Source organism: Pseudorasbora parva, chromosome 1 (genome assembly GCF_024679245.1).
Source record: "Pseudorasbora parva isolate DD20220531a chromosome 1, ASM2467924v1, whole genome shotgun sequence".
In the NCBI taxonomy this organism is placed as follows: domain Eukaryota; kingdom Metazoa; phylum Chordata; class Actinopteri; order Cypriniformes; family Gobionidae; genus Pseudorasbora; species Pseudorasbora parva.
Window position 1 is genome coordinate 15,111,027 of NC_090172.1, and position 16,175 is coordinate 15,127,201.

Genomic DNA, 16,175 nt, shown 5'->3' on the forward strand with positions numbered 1-16,175 from the left:
GACTAGAAAAAAAAACACGGAACCACTCCTTTAATTAATTCGTTTGAGATCTATTTTTTTGCTTTAAATTATGGACATGGCATCTGAGGAGTCATTCTCATTTTTCTCATTTGTTTTGCTTTATTTCCAGATTTAATCATAAGCTTGGTCTTACATATTAGAGCATGGCGGCACGTGCACTTTTAAAAAAAAGGTACTTTAATTCTTTTGACAAACTAAAAGACATAAATCACATCATTATTCAAAAAAAAAAAAAAAATGTTCGTACTGAATTAAGTCCACATGTCATGCAAAAAAGAAACTATGCTTCTAACCACAGTTTGAGAGCTGTCGTTCCAACCACACAAGTTTGCAATGCTGTTTGCGAATGTTCGTTCAAACTTAAGTTTTGGGAAACACCAACTTGTTGAACTATGTTGATAACAACGGAACTTGTGACCATAGTTGGCTAACAATGTTTTTAGGAAACGCACCTCAGAACCACAAACTTTTTGCAGCAACATTTAATTATTTAATTACTGATCATTTGTGACAGTTTGCCACATAGTCTATATTTTGTTCTCTTGAACACATGGGATGTAAACAGTTGTATTCACCAATATTTATGCAATATTCAGATTTTTTACATTCCTTTCACAACTTTGGATGGAAAGATACATGATCGTTCAATAGAGATGTTCTAAAGCAAATGGAAATTGGACTAAAATATTGTGTTTACTTGCAAGTTTCAAAACCAGGGACAATTTTGCATATGTATACAATGAACTAAAAGCATTTCGGTAGTGATGGAAAACATGCAATCAATCCGAATGAGGTGTTAACATGTGATTTGAAGGAAATTGTAAGTGTAGGCCTGAGATAATCTGCAGGCTCACAGGTGACACTCATTTGCTGTCACGCCATGGTCTCGCTCGCTCCGTCCCATGTCTTCCGCTTGTCCACCTCGCCACAACGCTTTACTCACATAAGTGTGTTGCACCATTCCTCCTGTCAGATCCAATATAGAAGAAATAGCATTGTGTTTTGATATCAAATGTCTGCTAATCCAGCTCGACCGGAGAGACCGAGAGATGTTTACAAATGATTCCGCAGTGAAATGAAGTGAACACCACTGTCTTCCCCATGTGAGCTGGAACTTCATTTAAAATAAAGTTCAACCACACATTCCTAATTTTAGGATCAGAAGGAAGCCTATGCAGCGACTGTGTTCTTCCACAACCAGGAATAGCGCAATATCTTGCTATCTTCGGCATGTTGATTGCTGCTGCTAGCGTTATCCGATGAGTTGGTGGGCGGGGCTACTGAATTACATGTGCTTATTATTCGGTAGAGTCGGTGTTTCGTCAGTCGATGATGTCAAGATGTGAACACGATCGTTTTCTTGGCCTGGTGTCTATAAAAGCTTTTCTTTAACTAGCAAGGACGTTTTCAGATTTGAAACTTACAGGATATTTTTATATTACCATGACCTTTTATATATCAAAAGCTAAAGGAAAAGTTGATTTATCAATTCATCACCCCTTTAAGGTATCTGCTTGTTTTTCCTACATATGATTTACCACATGGGCAGGGTTTAAGATAAATGACCGCTTTTGTTTTACAACTTATTATTCCATTAATGGGAATTAATTTACTGGTAGGAGGGTGCTTAAAGGATGTGTAATGATACAGCTACACTGATTATAAGATCCACTGTTTATATATTTTGTGTTGTTAGATAACTGACAGATAACTAATAAAAATGCAATATGGTTCATATACAGAGAACCTTCAGAATATGAAATTGTATTCCAATCAATGGAAATTAGTGCAAAAATAAACATTGAATTGAATCTTCATACCATGGCCTGTTATCTTTCTATTCTTTCGTCTTCCACTTTTTGCTGCCACCCATTTAATTTCAATCTCCTTCACCCTAACCTTTGTAGGCCCGCAATCCCCGGGACGAATCCTGTCAGAGGAGCAGTTCTCCTGCTCCATCTGTCTGGAGGTCTTCGTCGAGCCCGTCTCAACTCCTTGTGGCCACACTTTCTGCAAGGCATGTCTTCAGGGATTTTGGAATCACAGCAAGAAGTTTGTGTGCCCCATGTGCAAGAAAACTTTCTCCAGAAAACCAGAGCTCAGTGTCAACTGTGTGCTAGCTGAGATAGCTGAGCAGTTCCAGGGTCTCTCCACATTGTCCTCCAAGGGAAGTGACATAGGCAATGTGGAGTTTGCACATTCCCCAAGCACACAGAAAGAAGATGACTGGGGAGACTTCGCTAAAGCGGGAGACGTGCCCTGTGACGCCTGCATCGGCAGGAAGATGAAGGCCAAGAAGTCGTGCCTAAACTGCCCAGGTTCATTTTGTGAAGCTCACCTACGGCACCATAGGAAGGGAAAGGCGATGACCTCGCACAAGCTGGTGGAGCCCATACACAACCTAGAGGACAAGATGTGCAAGGGACACAAACGTCTCCTGGATGCCTACTGCCGAAACGAACATGTGTGCGTTTGTAAGGAGTGTGCGGAGTCCTCACACAAAGGGCATGATGTTGTCTCCATTGAACGAGAGTGGAAGAAAAAAACGGTGAGATTTAACACTTGTTCACTTTACAATCACTAGGACACATTTATCAATACTTAGGTGAAAACTCTTCACACATTGAGCACAACATCACTCTCTGTGGGCTAAACTGTGGATCATTTATCACTGCTTTGGCATAAAATGGATTCAATGGCTACATCTTTAAAATTATTTTCTCACTTAGACATAAACACCACCATAACTTGTGCCAATTTGCACGTTTACATGCTCTTTTCGAAACCTAATTTGTTCAAGCGGTCGAATTGAGCATGTTTACTATGATATTTTTCTTTTGCATTGCATATAAATATGTCTGCCTTATACAGTAATCAGAATCCACATCAGATCACAAACACTCGCTGCTGTTTGAAAGTTTTTTGAGCTAAAATTATGTATTAATTTAAACGGATAAAACACAAAAGTCTTTAAATCTGATGTTAGTTGGTATATGAAATAATTCGCTGCGGTGCTGTCTCCAGACTCAGATAATCTCTGCGTTTGTTCATAATCACTCCTCAAGCCTGAGCTGGTCAGCTTTGGACCAAGGTATTCGGTGGACTAAAAAACGATCAAGACCCGGATGAGGCCTGATCAAGCCCCGGAAGCAAGTGGAAACTCGACTGGCCCTGGCATGCACTAGCATGCCCGCTTTTGGCCCAAAAGTTGAAACATGGCTATTGAATGCATTTTGTTTAAAAGCAATGAAAAATAATTCATTTTTTGGTCCGCAACGATTTCTGTTTCGCCGAATGTGTGAAGAGTTTTGATATTGTGACTTTAGTTTTGACCAATACATGTTAGCGTTCAATTCAGTTAGGTAGATCGGTTGGATTAAATAATAGACAAATGCATTAAACTGAACGAAAAGAGATGCAAATTAAAAGTTTGATAGAAAGATCAAGGCAGTTACTATGAATTAAATATTTATGAAACTTTATGAAAGAGTTGATTACATTTTATAGTGTTCAGCAAAATATGCTGAAATGTTTGAATAGCACAAACTGAGAATAGCACAAGAAATGCCAAGGAGGGAATGCGTGAACTAAAAAAAAAAAAATGAATAAAATTATGCATTCAATGCAATGTACGTTACATCTGCGAAATATGTGAATGTAAATTAAAATGCCTTAATATTAAAATGCCCCTTGGGATAATGAGAAACAGACATAGCAAAATATATCAAATAAATTATTTTCCTTGATGATTCACTTTTGCTGAAATGTCAAACTGACCTGTAACCATTATAACTATAAATGATGTGTGGACATTGTGGTTTCTTGGGTCAAATTGAATGGTGGCGTAATTACTGAGCTTGTTGTTTGGTTCACAGAGTCAACTGGGAAAGAAAAGGTCAGAGTTAAAACATCTGATCAAGGAGCGAGAAAAGAAACTTGAGGAGATCAAGCAGTCTATCAAAGTCCTGAAAGTGAGTCTATTTATACATTGTGAAGCCTCTTTTCTTGAAAGCCTAAGTGATCGCTGATCATTTTCCTTTTCTATTCACTTGTAAATGAAAAGCCATTTTGAAGTTCTCAAATTTTAGTCCTCAAATTTTGAAATCATTTTATTCAAATGTAATAAAATGCTTTTTACCTATCCATTAATCTGTAAAACCGCTACAAATTACAACTGATAATTAATTACAAACTGAAATATCTGTGTGCAGCTATACACAATACAACACAATGGTCACAAACAATTTGGTATCAAGCAATAAGCATAAATAATAATAATTTGCCATCAATGTCTACATAAGTTAATCTCTGGCTTTCTGGCTTTAACTCAGTCCACTGTAAGGGTTTAGGCTATGGCAGGTTCATGATATCTGCAGGTTTCTCATACAGAACTTTCCAGGCCCGAGAAGGTCTGGGGGGAAAAGTAGTAGTCAATCATAATTATAGTGACTACATGTTTTTTTTTTTTTTTTTTTTTTTTTACAGGTATACTTAGCTATTTAGTGTATATAAAAAGCAATCATTGCAATCTGTACTACCACAGGCTGGTAACTGCTTCTACCTTAGCTTGCTTTGTGGAGAATATATGTTTACCATTTGTTTAATCTGACAAAACGTCTCTGGTTACGTATGTAACCTATGTTCTCTGAGAACAGGGAATGAGACACTGCGTCCTAGAACGCTTCGGGGAACGTCTCCAGCGTGAAAGGTGTCTGAAGCTACTATTGAATCACGTCAGTCCTATTGACCGGCGACAGCCGAAGACATCATCAATGTGCGACCAGGAAGTATATAAGGGCGCCTTGCAAACATGACAACATCTTTAGTCTGAAGGGACTGTTTTGGCAGGCAGGCCCCGAGGCATGGCAACGAGACGTAGTGTCTCATTCCCTGTTCTCAGGGAACATAGGTTACATACGTAACCTGAGACGTTCCCTTTCGAAAGGGAACTTGCACTGCATCCTAGAACGTTTCGGGGAACAAAATACCAACGCCGCCATGTTGAGGGGAGTGCATGCTCACTGGCAGTGATAACTGTCAGGACAAGCAAATTAAACTTGAAAAGCCTACACCACTCTCAGTCTGGTCACACTGGTCTGTCAGTGACAGCACTCCCTACAGTCATAGCCCAAGCTATAAGTCTCAACAGAAACCTTAATGCATACGCATGAGGTCCTACCCAGACTGCTCAAAGGCCTCGGACCAACTTCTTCAACAGAAGGGGTCCCTTTAAGGGAATGTGGCCAGGGAGCCCGAGGGCACCCCGGCCAGTCACTATTCAGAAAAACCTTCCGGCATGCCACCAGGGAGGCCTGACCTGGTGTCACTTCTGCGGGACACTTCGGCCTAGCCAACCCTGGCTGTATGAAACAGAGCCTCTGGAAAGTCGCCTTCGGGTGAGGCATCCAGACTGAGGGACTGCGAACTGGCAGTATCCTCCTCAGACGAGATCTCAGAGATGGGTATCCTAGAGAGTAGTACTCAGCGTAGCACTTTCCTAACCCTTGTTAGCAGGGGAATGTTTGCTCGATCTTAGGCTCTACCGAGCACTTATCTTACAGAAGTGCTCAGGAGGCCAGACAGGCCTACGGACTAACAGGTAGGCCATGTGAGGGGCCTACGACTGTCTGATCAAACTCAGGCGGCTGTGTGCTCATAGACGACCCTCAGAGAGGGGAGCACCTGAGCCTGCCTGGTGGGTAACCCCCAGCTGTAGGCCAAACTACCAAAGGTTCTATTCTTCTATTCTTCAACAGCATGTGACAAATAAAACTCTTGAACTTGAACTTCTACAAATAACTGGTAAAGAAGACCTAATCTTGGGAACTTCGCCTTTAAGGAGGCCTACTACCTGATAGCAAGTTTCAAGGAGGACTACCACTTGATAGCAATAAGTCTCGCCTTTATGGAGGCCTAGTGAGTCCTACCACCTAAAAGCCAGCCCTCAGGGAGGCCTGGTGAGGCCTACTACCTGGTAGCAATGCATGCTAACTTCCCAAGCAGTCGAGTTTACCTTCCAGGAGGTGTGATGAGGCCTACCCCCTGATAACCTGCCTCCAGGGAAGCCTGACCTTGTGCCCTTTATCTTTGGCAGCTCGGTTTGGCCAACCCTGTCTGTTCAGGAAAACAGAGTCTCTGGACACTGCCTTCGTGAGGCATCCAGACTGAGGGACTGAAACCTGGCAGTCCTTCTCAGACCGAATCTCAGAGACAGGTATCCCAGAGAGCAATACTCAGCGTAGCGCTTTACAACCCTTGCTAGCGAGGGGAGTCTAACTTCTCAATTCAAGGATCTACAAAGCACTTTTGTTTCAAAGCACTAAGGAGGCTGGACAGGCGTACGGATTGATTCAACAGGGAGGCCTCACGAGAGGCTTGCGACCGTCTGATCAGACTCAGGCGGCTGTGTGCTCATAAAATGACCCTCAGTGAGGGGAGCACCTGAGCCTGCCTGGTGGGTGACCCCCAGCTGTAGGATAAGCTACCAAAGGTTCTAATTCCATAAAGAACTGGTAATAGAAGTGCCTAATCTTGGGAACTTCGCCTTCAAGGAGGCCCAGAGAGGCCTACTACTTGATAGCAAGTTTTCAAGGAGGCCTAAGAGGGGCCTACCACTTGATAGTAATTCATGCGGACTGCCAGAGTATCCAGACTCACCTTTATGGAGGCCTAGAGAAGCCTACCACCTCAAAGCAAGCCCTCAGGGAGGCCTGGTGAGGCCTACTACCTGCCGGTAATGCATGCTTACTCCCCAAGCAACCGAGTTCACCTTCAGGGAGGCCTGATGAGGCCTACGAACTGATAACCCGGGGTGAGGCATTATGGATACTTCACCTTCAAGGAGGCCCAGAGAGGCCTACTACCTGATAGCAAGTTTTTCAAGGAGGCCTAAGGGAGGCCTACCACCTGATAGCAATACATGTTAGCCAGTCAGGCTATCTGTCCAGTTGCCCTGCATAGGAATTGGCCTTCAGGGAGACCCGGTCAGGCCTACTACCTGCTAGAAAGCCTTCAGGGAGGCCTGCCACCTGCCAGCAATAGATTACTTAACCACCAGGGTGACTGAGTTCAATCTCAGGGAGGCCTGGTGAGCCCTACTACCTGATAGCCAGTAAGGCTAGGTGTCCAGATGTCATATAACTGACTTCGCCTTCAGGGAGGCCTGGTGAGGCCTACAACCTAATAGCAAATCAGACTGCATTCAGGGAGGCCTGGTGAGGCCAACCACCTGATAGTCAGTCTCCAAGGAGGCCTGGTGAGGCCTACTACCTGATAGCAAGTCATGCTAGCTGCTTGTACAGACTCGAGAACTCGCCTTCAGGGAGGCCTGGGGAGGCCTACCACCTAATAGCAAGCCTTCAGGGAGGCGTGGTGAGGCCTACCACCTGATAGCAAGCCTTCAGGGAGGCCTGGAGGGGCCTTCTACTTGCTAGTAATACCTGCTAACTTTCAAAGAGACTGATACACGGGAACAGAGAGGCCTGGTAAGGCCTACTATCTGGTGTTGCATCTACAGAGAATCCCCACTCTGTATCTCGCCTTTAGGGAGGCCTTGTGAGGCCTACTACCTAATAGCAAGTACCATCTGGCTGCTAATTAACAACGCTGCTGCTCATCATTAGGGAGGCCCGGGAGGTCCTTCTAGCTGACGACAAACATTCTGTACAAACCAACATCATTGGGAGCATAACTAGGGCCCACATAGCCCTAGGGCCCACTAGGGCTATCTCTTGTTGCAGCTGCCACTATTGCTCAAGCGTCGGGACTCGCCTACTACCTGTCAGGTGTTACCTGTCTAAAAAACACATACTCCTAAACTCTATACAGGGAACAAAGGTCTGTAGGGAAATACATTTTAGTGTTATCCACACAAAAAATGACAGACCATCTCACCTGCGCCATATAGAGCGAAGACTCACTGCACAGTTCTCATATGACCATGGTGTCTACCACCCTTGCATACCTGAAAAAGGTGCTCTCACTGATCAAGCCAAGGCGGGCTGATATCTTTCCACCCAGTCCCAGACCTGATGTAAGAAGCACCTAGGGAAACGATGAAGAAGAAACATGAAGGTCAGGTTTCTTCTTCTTACAGGAGTCTCACCTCTCATGCAACCTACTCCTCCGCAGAGGGGACGTATGAGAGGTGATACTCCCACCTGCCTGGGTCCGGATCCTGGCCTGGTACGCCTGAAATACCACCATGGTGTGCAAAGCTGTAACAGCCTGACCTGCTGTCATGTATGCCCTGCCATTAATGTACAACGTACTAAAAGAGGAGATGGCAGAGTTGGAGCTCTGTTTTGATGCCTACTTATATGCAAGATAGTTTGCAAATGTCTCGTCAATCGGCAGCATCAACACACACCCATATTCCCTCGAAATCAGTGAGCAGCATCAACACACACCCATATTCCCTCGAAATCAGTGAAATTAAATCGCTGATGACAATGAACATCGGGCCAAATATGGGTTCTTCTGTGCGCTCTTGATCTCTGTAAGAAGATCAGGAAGGAACGGAAGGCTCAACTGATCCGATGGTTTTTGACCGGGGAGAAATCAATCGTCCAATCTAGCACGAGCGATCTCTCCTCTAACGGGCCAACATGGCAGCTGCAGACTGCCTGCAGCGCATTCTATAACATCCATTAGCTCAGCATACACGGTCAGGGTGGCTGAGAGTACCAATCTCACCAGCCATCCCTAAGAGCACTTGCTTTGATAAGTCTCGTCAGCCTCCAGATCATCTGAGAGGAATACAAGCCTCTCATGATGATTGGCGAGCTTAATCTGGGAAACCCATGATGTGTGCCAGTGCCCAGCCTTGGCATGAGCGAGACCACATCACCAGTCCCAAATGCAGAACTCCCCTCCCTCAAGAGAAGAGCCAGACAAGATTGGAGCGATCTCGGAAAACCGCTCACAATTTACACAAAGAGCAGTGTGAATGTGTAAAACACAAACTGACTGTGCATGCTCTTTATCCCAGGCAGTAAATAATGAATTTGTGTTACCTTCATTTGTTTAAGTTCAGACAGAACAGTCCCTTAAGACGAAAAAGATGGTGTCATGTTTGCAAGGCGCCCTTACTTCCTGGTCGCACATTGATGATGTCATGGGCTGTCGCCGGTCAAAAGGATTGATGTGATTCGATAGTAGCTTCAGACACCTGCTAGCGGTGTTCCCTGAAGCGTTCTAGGACGCAGTGTCTCGTTCCCTTTTGAAAGGGAACCTGTAAGAGCACTGCAAATATGTTTTATTGAGACAACTATCCAGCAAATTTTGAACAACACAATCACTTCAGGATAAAATTAAACAAATCTGTCACAGCTCCTCTCTGTTCTTAGTCATGGAAATGTAAATACATTATATTAGTGTTCCTGTGTTTTAGCTTTTTCGATAACTGTAAATAGAGCACAGGGCCACCATGAGTCACATTTAAAAATACAAATGGGTCATATTACATAGTGGTTGAAAAGAGAAATATCTGCAGGCAGAAATAACTCCTATTAGACTTATTAGAACCTTCATTATTACAGTAATTACTTTAGACAGAGATAAAGATGTCTGATTCAGGTATCAGATGATATTATTTGATGGCAAATGAGCTAAACTGATAGTGAAACAGCACAATTCTTCAGTACAAGTTTAAGCAGTTCAACCGGTCTGTCCTGTTAAAACACTTACAATGACATTCTGCATGCTGCTGTTAACATGAGATCTCATTAAGAGTTATGCTGCATGTGTTTGTCACGGCTCCTCTCTGGTCTCTGTCCTGGAACTGTTCTGGTTCACCCCAGTGATGGCCACTTTTACACTGTCAAAAAAGAGTACAAAATTGTACCTTTTAACCCTTGTGTGGTGTTCATATTTTTGTTACTCAGCCAGTGTTCGTGGGTCTGGTGGACCCGATGCATTTTTGGGTTTTTAATTCAACAAAATCAAAAATGTTATGTTAAAATACACAACAGATGTTTACTTTATCCCAATTACAAGCAATATAAACAGCATATATGGTCAATATTTTATCTTTACCTTTGTTAGATCACATTTAAGAATTGCAACCTCGTGTGGGAACGGCAGGGGTAGAAACAAAACTCACTCTTGTAGCTACTCTCACACTTACACACAATCCCTCTCACACTCAAGCACGCACACAAACATACACACACACTCATGCACACACACACACACACACACATGCACGCACCCCCCCCCCACACACACACATCCCCCTACACTAACCCTACCCATAAACCAAAAAATGGCAAAAGAAAACTTTTGCCATTTTTTGAATTTCAAAAAACACCATTTAGTATGTTTAGTATGAGGACACAGATATCGTCATAAACCATGTTTCCGTTGTAATATCCATGTCATTATACACATTTGTGTCCTCATAAACCATATGCATGAACACACACACACACACACTAACAGCAGCCCTGACAGGAGGAGGACAGAGTAAAGTTACACAGGACCTACAATTTCAACATTTTTATTAGCCCCGGGTCCAGTGGACCCGAACATCCTGTGTGTAATATAAATGTGTAGGGGGGGTGTACAGTGTGTGGTCATTGAAAATGTGTTCTGATATATATTCCTCACAGAAAATGAGCCAAGGCCAATGAATCTCAGTTTGAAAAAATAATTAATCATATAATTTTCGATGAAAAAGGAAAATGGGTCCAGGAGACCCGAACACCATACAAGGGTTAAGGTACAAGTGGCCGTCACTGGGGCTGTACCCTTATGGGTACATTTTTTGAGGTTCATATGCTGATTCTTGATATTTATGTGCATCTAAACTTATCCTCTCTTCAAATGTTTAAACAAAAATTTAGAACATCTGATCTGTGGCAAGCAAGTACTGTTGGTAATAATTATTTTTTATTATTTTTATTCAGTAATGAGTTTAGTCGAACATTAATCTTCATGATACATTTTGTTTAGGGTTTCTTTTGTTTTGAACAATTATGTGTTTTGTTTACAATGTAACAAAAAACACACTGTACATTTTTTTTGTTGGTTTTTGTTGGTTTAACTTAAAAAAGTAAGTAACCTGGTTGCCTTAAAATTTTGGGTTTATTGAAATTAAAAATTTGAGTTGATACAATGAAGGAAGTTTGTTTAATAAATAGAAACTCAAAATATTATTGTATCTGAACCACATAAAAAATGTGATAAATCATGAAAATAGCACTATTTGGCATGTTTCACTGCATCATCAAAAATAAAACACACACAATTACCCAATATTCTTACAAAATCTTTTAATAATATTTTAATAAAAGTTGTCGAATCTCAAAAAATGTTCCTTGTATTAACTCAAAAAAATGTATTTCAATGAACTCAAAATTTTAAGGCAACCAGGTAACTTTTTCCAAATATTTTTTTACAGTGCACAGACTTACTTAAAAATCAAAGTCAAACTGCCCAACGAAAGGAAACACTGATCTCCATAATGGTGACCAAATATTTTCAATAAAACATCAAAATCTAAACATCTGTTAATTCTCAATAAGAGCTTCTATATAGAAGCCTACAGGGTTGGATCCAAACTCTGCAGGACATCGGCTCACTAGGACCGAACTGAGGAAAACAATGGTATATTTGTACCCTAAGGACCAATTGAGTACCTTTTATATGTTTTGTTATAGGTACAGTTATATGTTTTGTTCCTCAAGGAACAAAATTGTACCTCCATTGTACCTTTTTTTCTGAGAGTGTACCTTAAAAGGTACAATTTTGTACTCTTTTTTTTTTTTTGACAGTGTATACAGTAATTCACCAGGTGGAAGAGACAATTACGGGCTATCTATCCCCTGGTAACGTATCATCACTTAAGAAACCAAGCCGTGCAGAGTAGCACACCCAGGGGGAGGCATTTTAGGCTGACCTGGCTGACCTGCTGAAGGAGTGTGAGCATTGGCATTAATGAAAAGGTGTTTTCAGAGCTCTGCCAGGCCACAGATCTCTCTCTTTGCATGACCAAGCAGACGACCTGTGACATTGGATGTTCTATGGCTGCTGTGGTCACTACGGAGAGGCATCTTTGGCTCAACCTCACGGATATCAAGAATAAGGATAGGGTGTTTCTTCTTAATTCCCCCATATTGCCTTCCAGCCTTTTTTGACAAATCTGTTAATAAGATTGTCAGCAGGTTCTGGGAGGACAAGAGACATATACGACCAAGGCTCAGGGCTGTCCGCCACCCAGCCCCGGCCCATGGAGGGAAACCTAGAAGAGTGTGGTGAGTCCTGCCCAGAGACTGGGGAGCGACTTGCCGCAATCAGAAACCTTAGAAAAAGCTGGACTTAAGAACGGTTATCACAGCCAAAACGGAATCCTGAGCTTGTGCACCCAGGTCTGTGGGGGTGTGCCCCCTCAGGACTGGAGGGGGCGTGAAATATTTCAACAAAACATAATGTTACCTCTTGTGAACCTCTTTGCTTCACAGGAAAGAGTCCCCTCTACTTCTCTCTGACACCTCCATCCCCACTGGATCTAGACACCATGGCCCATGCATGGCCCAGACAGTGTCTTTTCGCATTTTCCAGATAACTCCTGTGGTTTTGAACTTCATCTGTCCAGCTATTTAACCTGGTGAGGGTGTGTCCACACATCGGTGGGACGTTGGGGGCCAAGCAACTCTGAGAGTTATTCAGCCTAGTGTGGCAGGGTGTCCAAGTTTCCATGTAGGGGAACAACAGCAGTCTTGGTGATGGAGAGGCTTGTACTGCCATAGAGAGGCTTACATACTTTAGTCCCTTTTTCACCCAGGCCATTGAGGCTATAGGCGGCGGCAGAATTTCTGGTGTTATTTGCTGAACATCTTTTCCATTTGCTGTTACTCTTGATTCTCACATGATTCAACACAACACCACAAGGAATATTTGATTGTGAATGTGAATATGATTTCTGAGTGGCTGCCTGGTTGATTTGAGAGCGGTAGCATGTTAAAGATTAATAATGTTTAGTAAATTATTTGAGAGATTATTTGACTCTGTAGTCATTCATAGGCAATCAGTATTAACTGCTGAATTATAACACATAAAGCGTGGCATCTTATCTGCATTCAGGAGAACAGTCAAAGAGAGATCGAGGAGAGCTGGGCGGTTTACGCAGAGCTGCAGCGGCTGTTGGAGCAGTCGCAGGCTGAGCTGCTGGAGCTCATCACGGCACGGCAGAGACAAGGGGAGCAGCAGGCCAGAGATCTTGCCAGCGGTCTGGAGCATGAGCTCAACACACTAAGGAAGAGGAGCAGCGAGTTGGACGCACTGGCTCAAACACAGGACAGGGTGCTCTTTCTACAGGTCAGTATAAGTCACCTTTTAAAAAGTCTTCGTTTTTTATCTTTGAAAGAAATTAAGGCGAGACATGCCAGGTGAAAAAATATATTTTGGGCCCGTTTGGGCAAACAAGGCACATACTTGCACTTGGTGTGTATAGACACTTTAAGGGAATATACACTACTGATATTAATGAACTGAATAAATATATTTTGTTTGTAGGCTGGGGGTTTCAATAGAAATGTATGAAATTATACAGTATAAAACTTTAAAGGCCATGTTCTAAAAATTATTTTTTTCTCAAAGTCAGAGTCCGATATATCCACTTCAGTAGCACATACAAGCACCAGCTTTTGAAGTCTTATCTATATTCTGAAGGCTTTTACAGAGGTATTTTTTGATATAGCATTTCTATCATGAGTAATTAAAAAAAAAAAAAACTTGGCAAAATTTGATTTTTTATAAAGGTTATTGTCTCTAATAATTCTCTAATTTACTAAAGCACAAAATAAGATATCCAGAATCCCCTCTGTCAAAGCCCTTCATCTAATATGTCAACAAATAGAACAAATAATTTTAAACATGGTCCTTTTCAATTTCCAGATTTTGGTTTTGGAAATGTAAGCAAATGAGCGTATATTTAAAGGGGTACTTCAGCGCTGGGAAGATGAATCTGTATTTAAACTGGGTCATCTGTGTAGTAGAAATGTGAAATTATTTTTGAATTTGGTGCCTTCTAGACTGAGAAAAGACAGAAAATTTATTTTTGTCTAATGGGGATGAAAGACTACAATTCCCAGAATGCTTTGCTGCCCTGTGAGGCCACTCCCAAAGCCACCAACTTGATTACTGTGACTGAGTTGGAGAAGACACTACAATTAAAAACTGAACGTGTCTGTTCAATATAATGAGTGAGTCACCGCGCGAGTATCACAGCACTGAGCACTAACTGCAGGAGTGAGATAAATGAGCTGATAAGCTCTTGTGATGAGCTGAGGTAATCGTGACTACACTCGCAGCATACATTCACAACGCAAGTTCAGTCTGGTGCGTTTTAGTTCATGCCTTTGCAAGCTTAACTTTCATAGAAATGAATTTGAGAAGTTAAAAGACTTACATTGCTCACCATAGCTCCGTTTAAATGAGTGCCTGTAGCTGCGAGCTGTGCTGTGACTGTAATCTCCCATCCCCCATGCGCGAGTTGAAAACATGAGGAAATGGCTCCCTCTGCTGGCTGTAGTCTTTAGCCTTTGGCCAAACATTCCTCATGATGCAAATATCGTCAATTTGCATCATAGGAGGAATTTTTCCAGAAATAAAATGCATAAATCTCTTGTCTCAGGGGGATATGAGGGGGGGAAGCACAATCATTTGAATATACTCCAGGGTTTCTACTGATACAAAGCCATATGCTAATCGCTGAAGTAACCCTTTAAGTATATATGGCCTCATTTGCATATTAAAACATTAATTTAAACCAATTTAAACTTAAAATACATATTTGTCTTATGTTTATGCCAGTAATAAACTGGAAGAGTTTCACAGTAATATCTTAAAAAAAAAAAAAAAAAAAAAAATCACCTGTCTTGCCTCAATACTTTTATTCAGCAAGAATGCATGAAATGTATTTAAGTGATAGTAAATGCATTTAAGATGTTACAAAAGATTTATATTTCAAATAAATTATGTTCTTTTGAACTTTCTCTAAAATAATCCTGTGAAAATGTACACTTGCTTTTCAACATTGATAATAATAATAAATGTTTTTTTTTCAGCAGCAGATCAGCATATTCGAATAATTTCTGAAGGATCATGTACCTGAGGACTATAGCAATGATGCTAAAAACAGCTTTGATCTCAGAAATAAATTACTTTAAAAATATATTTAACCAGAAAACATTCTATTACAATTTTGTTATATTTCACAATATTGCTATTTTTTGGTCAGATAAATGCAACCTTGGTGAACTAAAGAGATTTTCTTTTTAAAATATTACAAAATCTTCCCCACTTAAATTTTTTTAAACAATACTTTTATGAAATATTATAAAAAGCAAGAAGATAAGGTCAATGGAAAGTCGCTAGCATGACACAAACAAGTGTGTGCATTTGAGCTGTATTTTTTCTAATATTTCACCTAAATGTTCTCTCATCTCTCATAGTTCCTCCCATCTCTTCCTCCTCCACCGGAGCCGTCTGATTGGTCAGCGGTGTCTGTGAACACAGATCTGTACCTCAGCACTATCAGGAAGTCTGTCTGCTCTCTGGCTGACAAATTCCAACAAGAGGTCAAACGGCTTTATGGGAAAGGTGAAGCAACACATCCAGATATTCTCTTCTCTGCACTGCACACACATCATCTGCTAATTTACATGATCTTTGTAACCTTCATGTTTATTTCCCTTACAGAGCTCAGGAAGCTGCAAAACTATGCAAGTAAGTGCTATTTATGTAAGCATTAGATTTGAAGTGCGAACTACTACAACAACATACAGTAATCTGAATAACGCAAACACATCAGAATGCAATTATCTTTGTTAATACTGCAAGTCAAAGTCCAATCTATTACTTTAGAGGGCAGACTTGAGCTCACTAAAACTGCAGTAAAAAGTATTAACCTGATTTATGACAAAAACAATGTGAGGTTATTGAGTACTGTACTCCAGTACTCAATCTCATTTCCATATTGTATTGAGAAACATGTAGTCGAGCCAAATCTCCAAATCAGGGAGTTCCCTTTCGGGGAACTCGAGCTGCGTCGAAACGCTGTGAGAACGCCTCTGCGTTAATGCGTCGTGAAGCGCCTGTAGAACCATTCCATCGGGAAAAAGATCGATCGTCGGCGTGATGACGTCATCGAC

General features: G+C 41.6%; 1 protein-coding gene across 1 annotated transcript in view; it reads left to right on the top strand.

Moving 5' to 3' along the window:
• The window catches only part of LOC137070959 (uncharacterized), a 49,113-nt gene that overhangs the window by 2,932 nt on the left and 30,006 nt on the right, over window positions 1-16,175 (top strand). Inside the window, exons 2-6 of the mRNA XM_067438963.1 lie at window positions 1,929-2,569; window positions 3,897-3,992; window positions 13,105-13,338; window positions 15,477-15,624; window positions 15,724-15,750. Of these exons, the coding sequence (XP_067295064.1) occupies window positions 1,929-2,569; window positions 3,897-3,992; window positions 13,105-13,338; window positions 15,477-15,624; window positions 15,724-15,750 (1,146 nt within the window). The remainder of the gene's footprint in view (window positions 1-1,928; window positions 2,570-3,896; window positions 3,993-13,104; window positions 13,339-15,476; window positions 15,625-15,723; window positions 15,751-16,175) is intronic.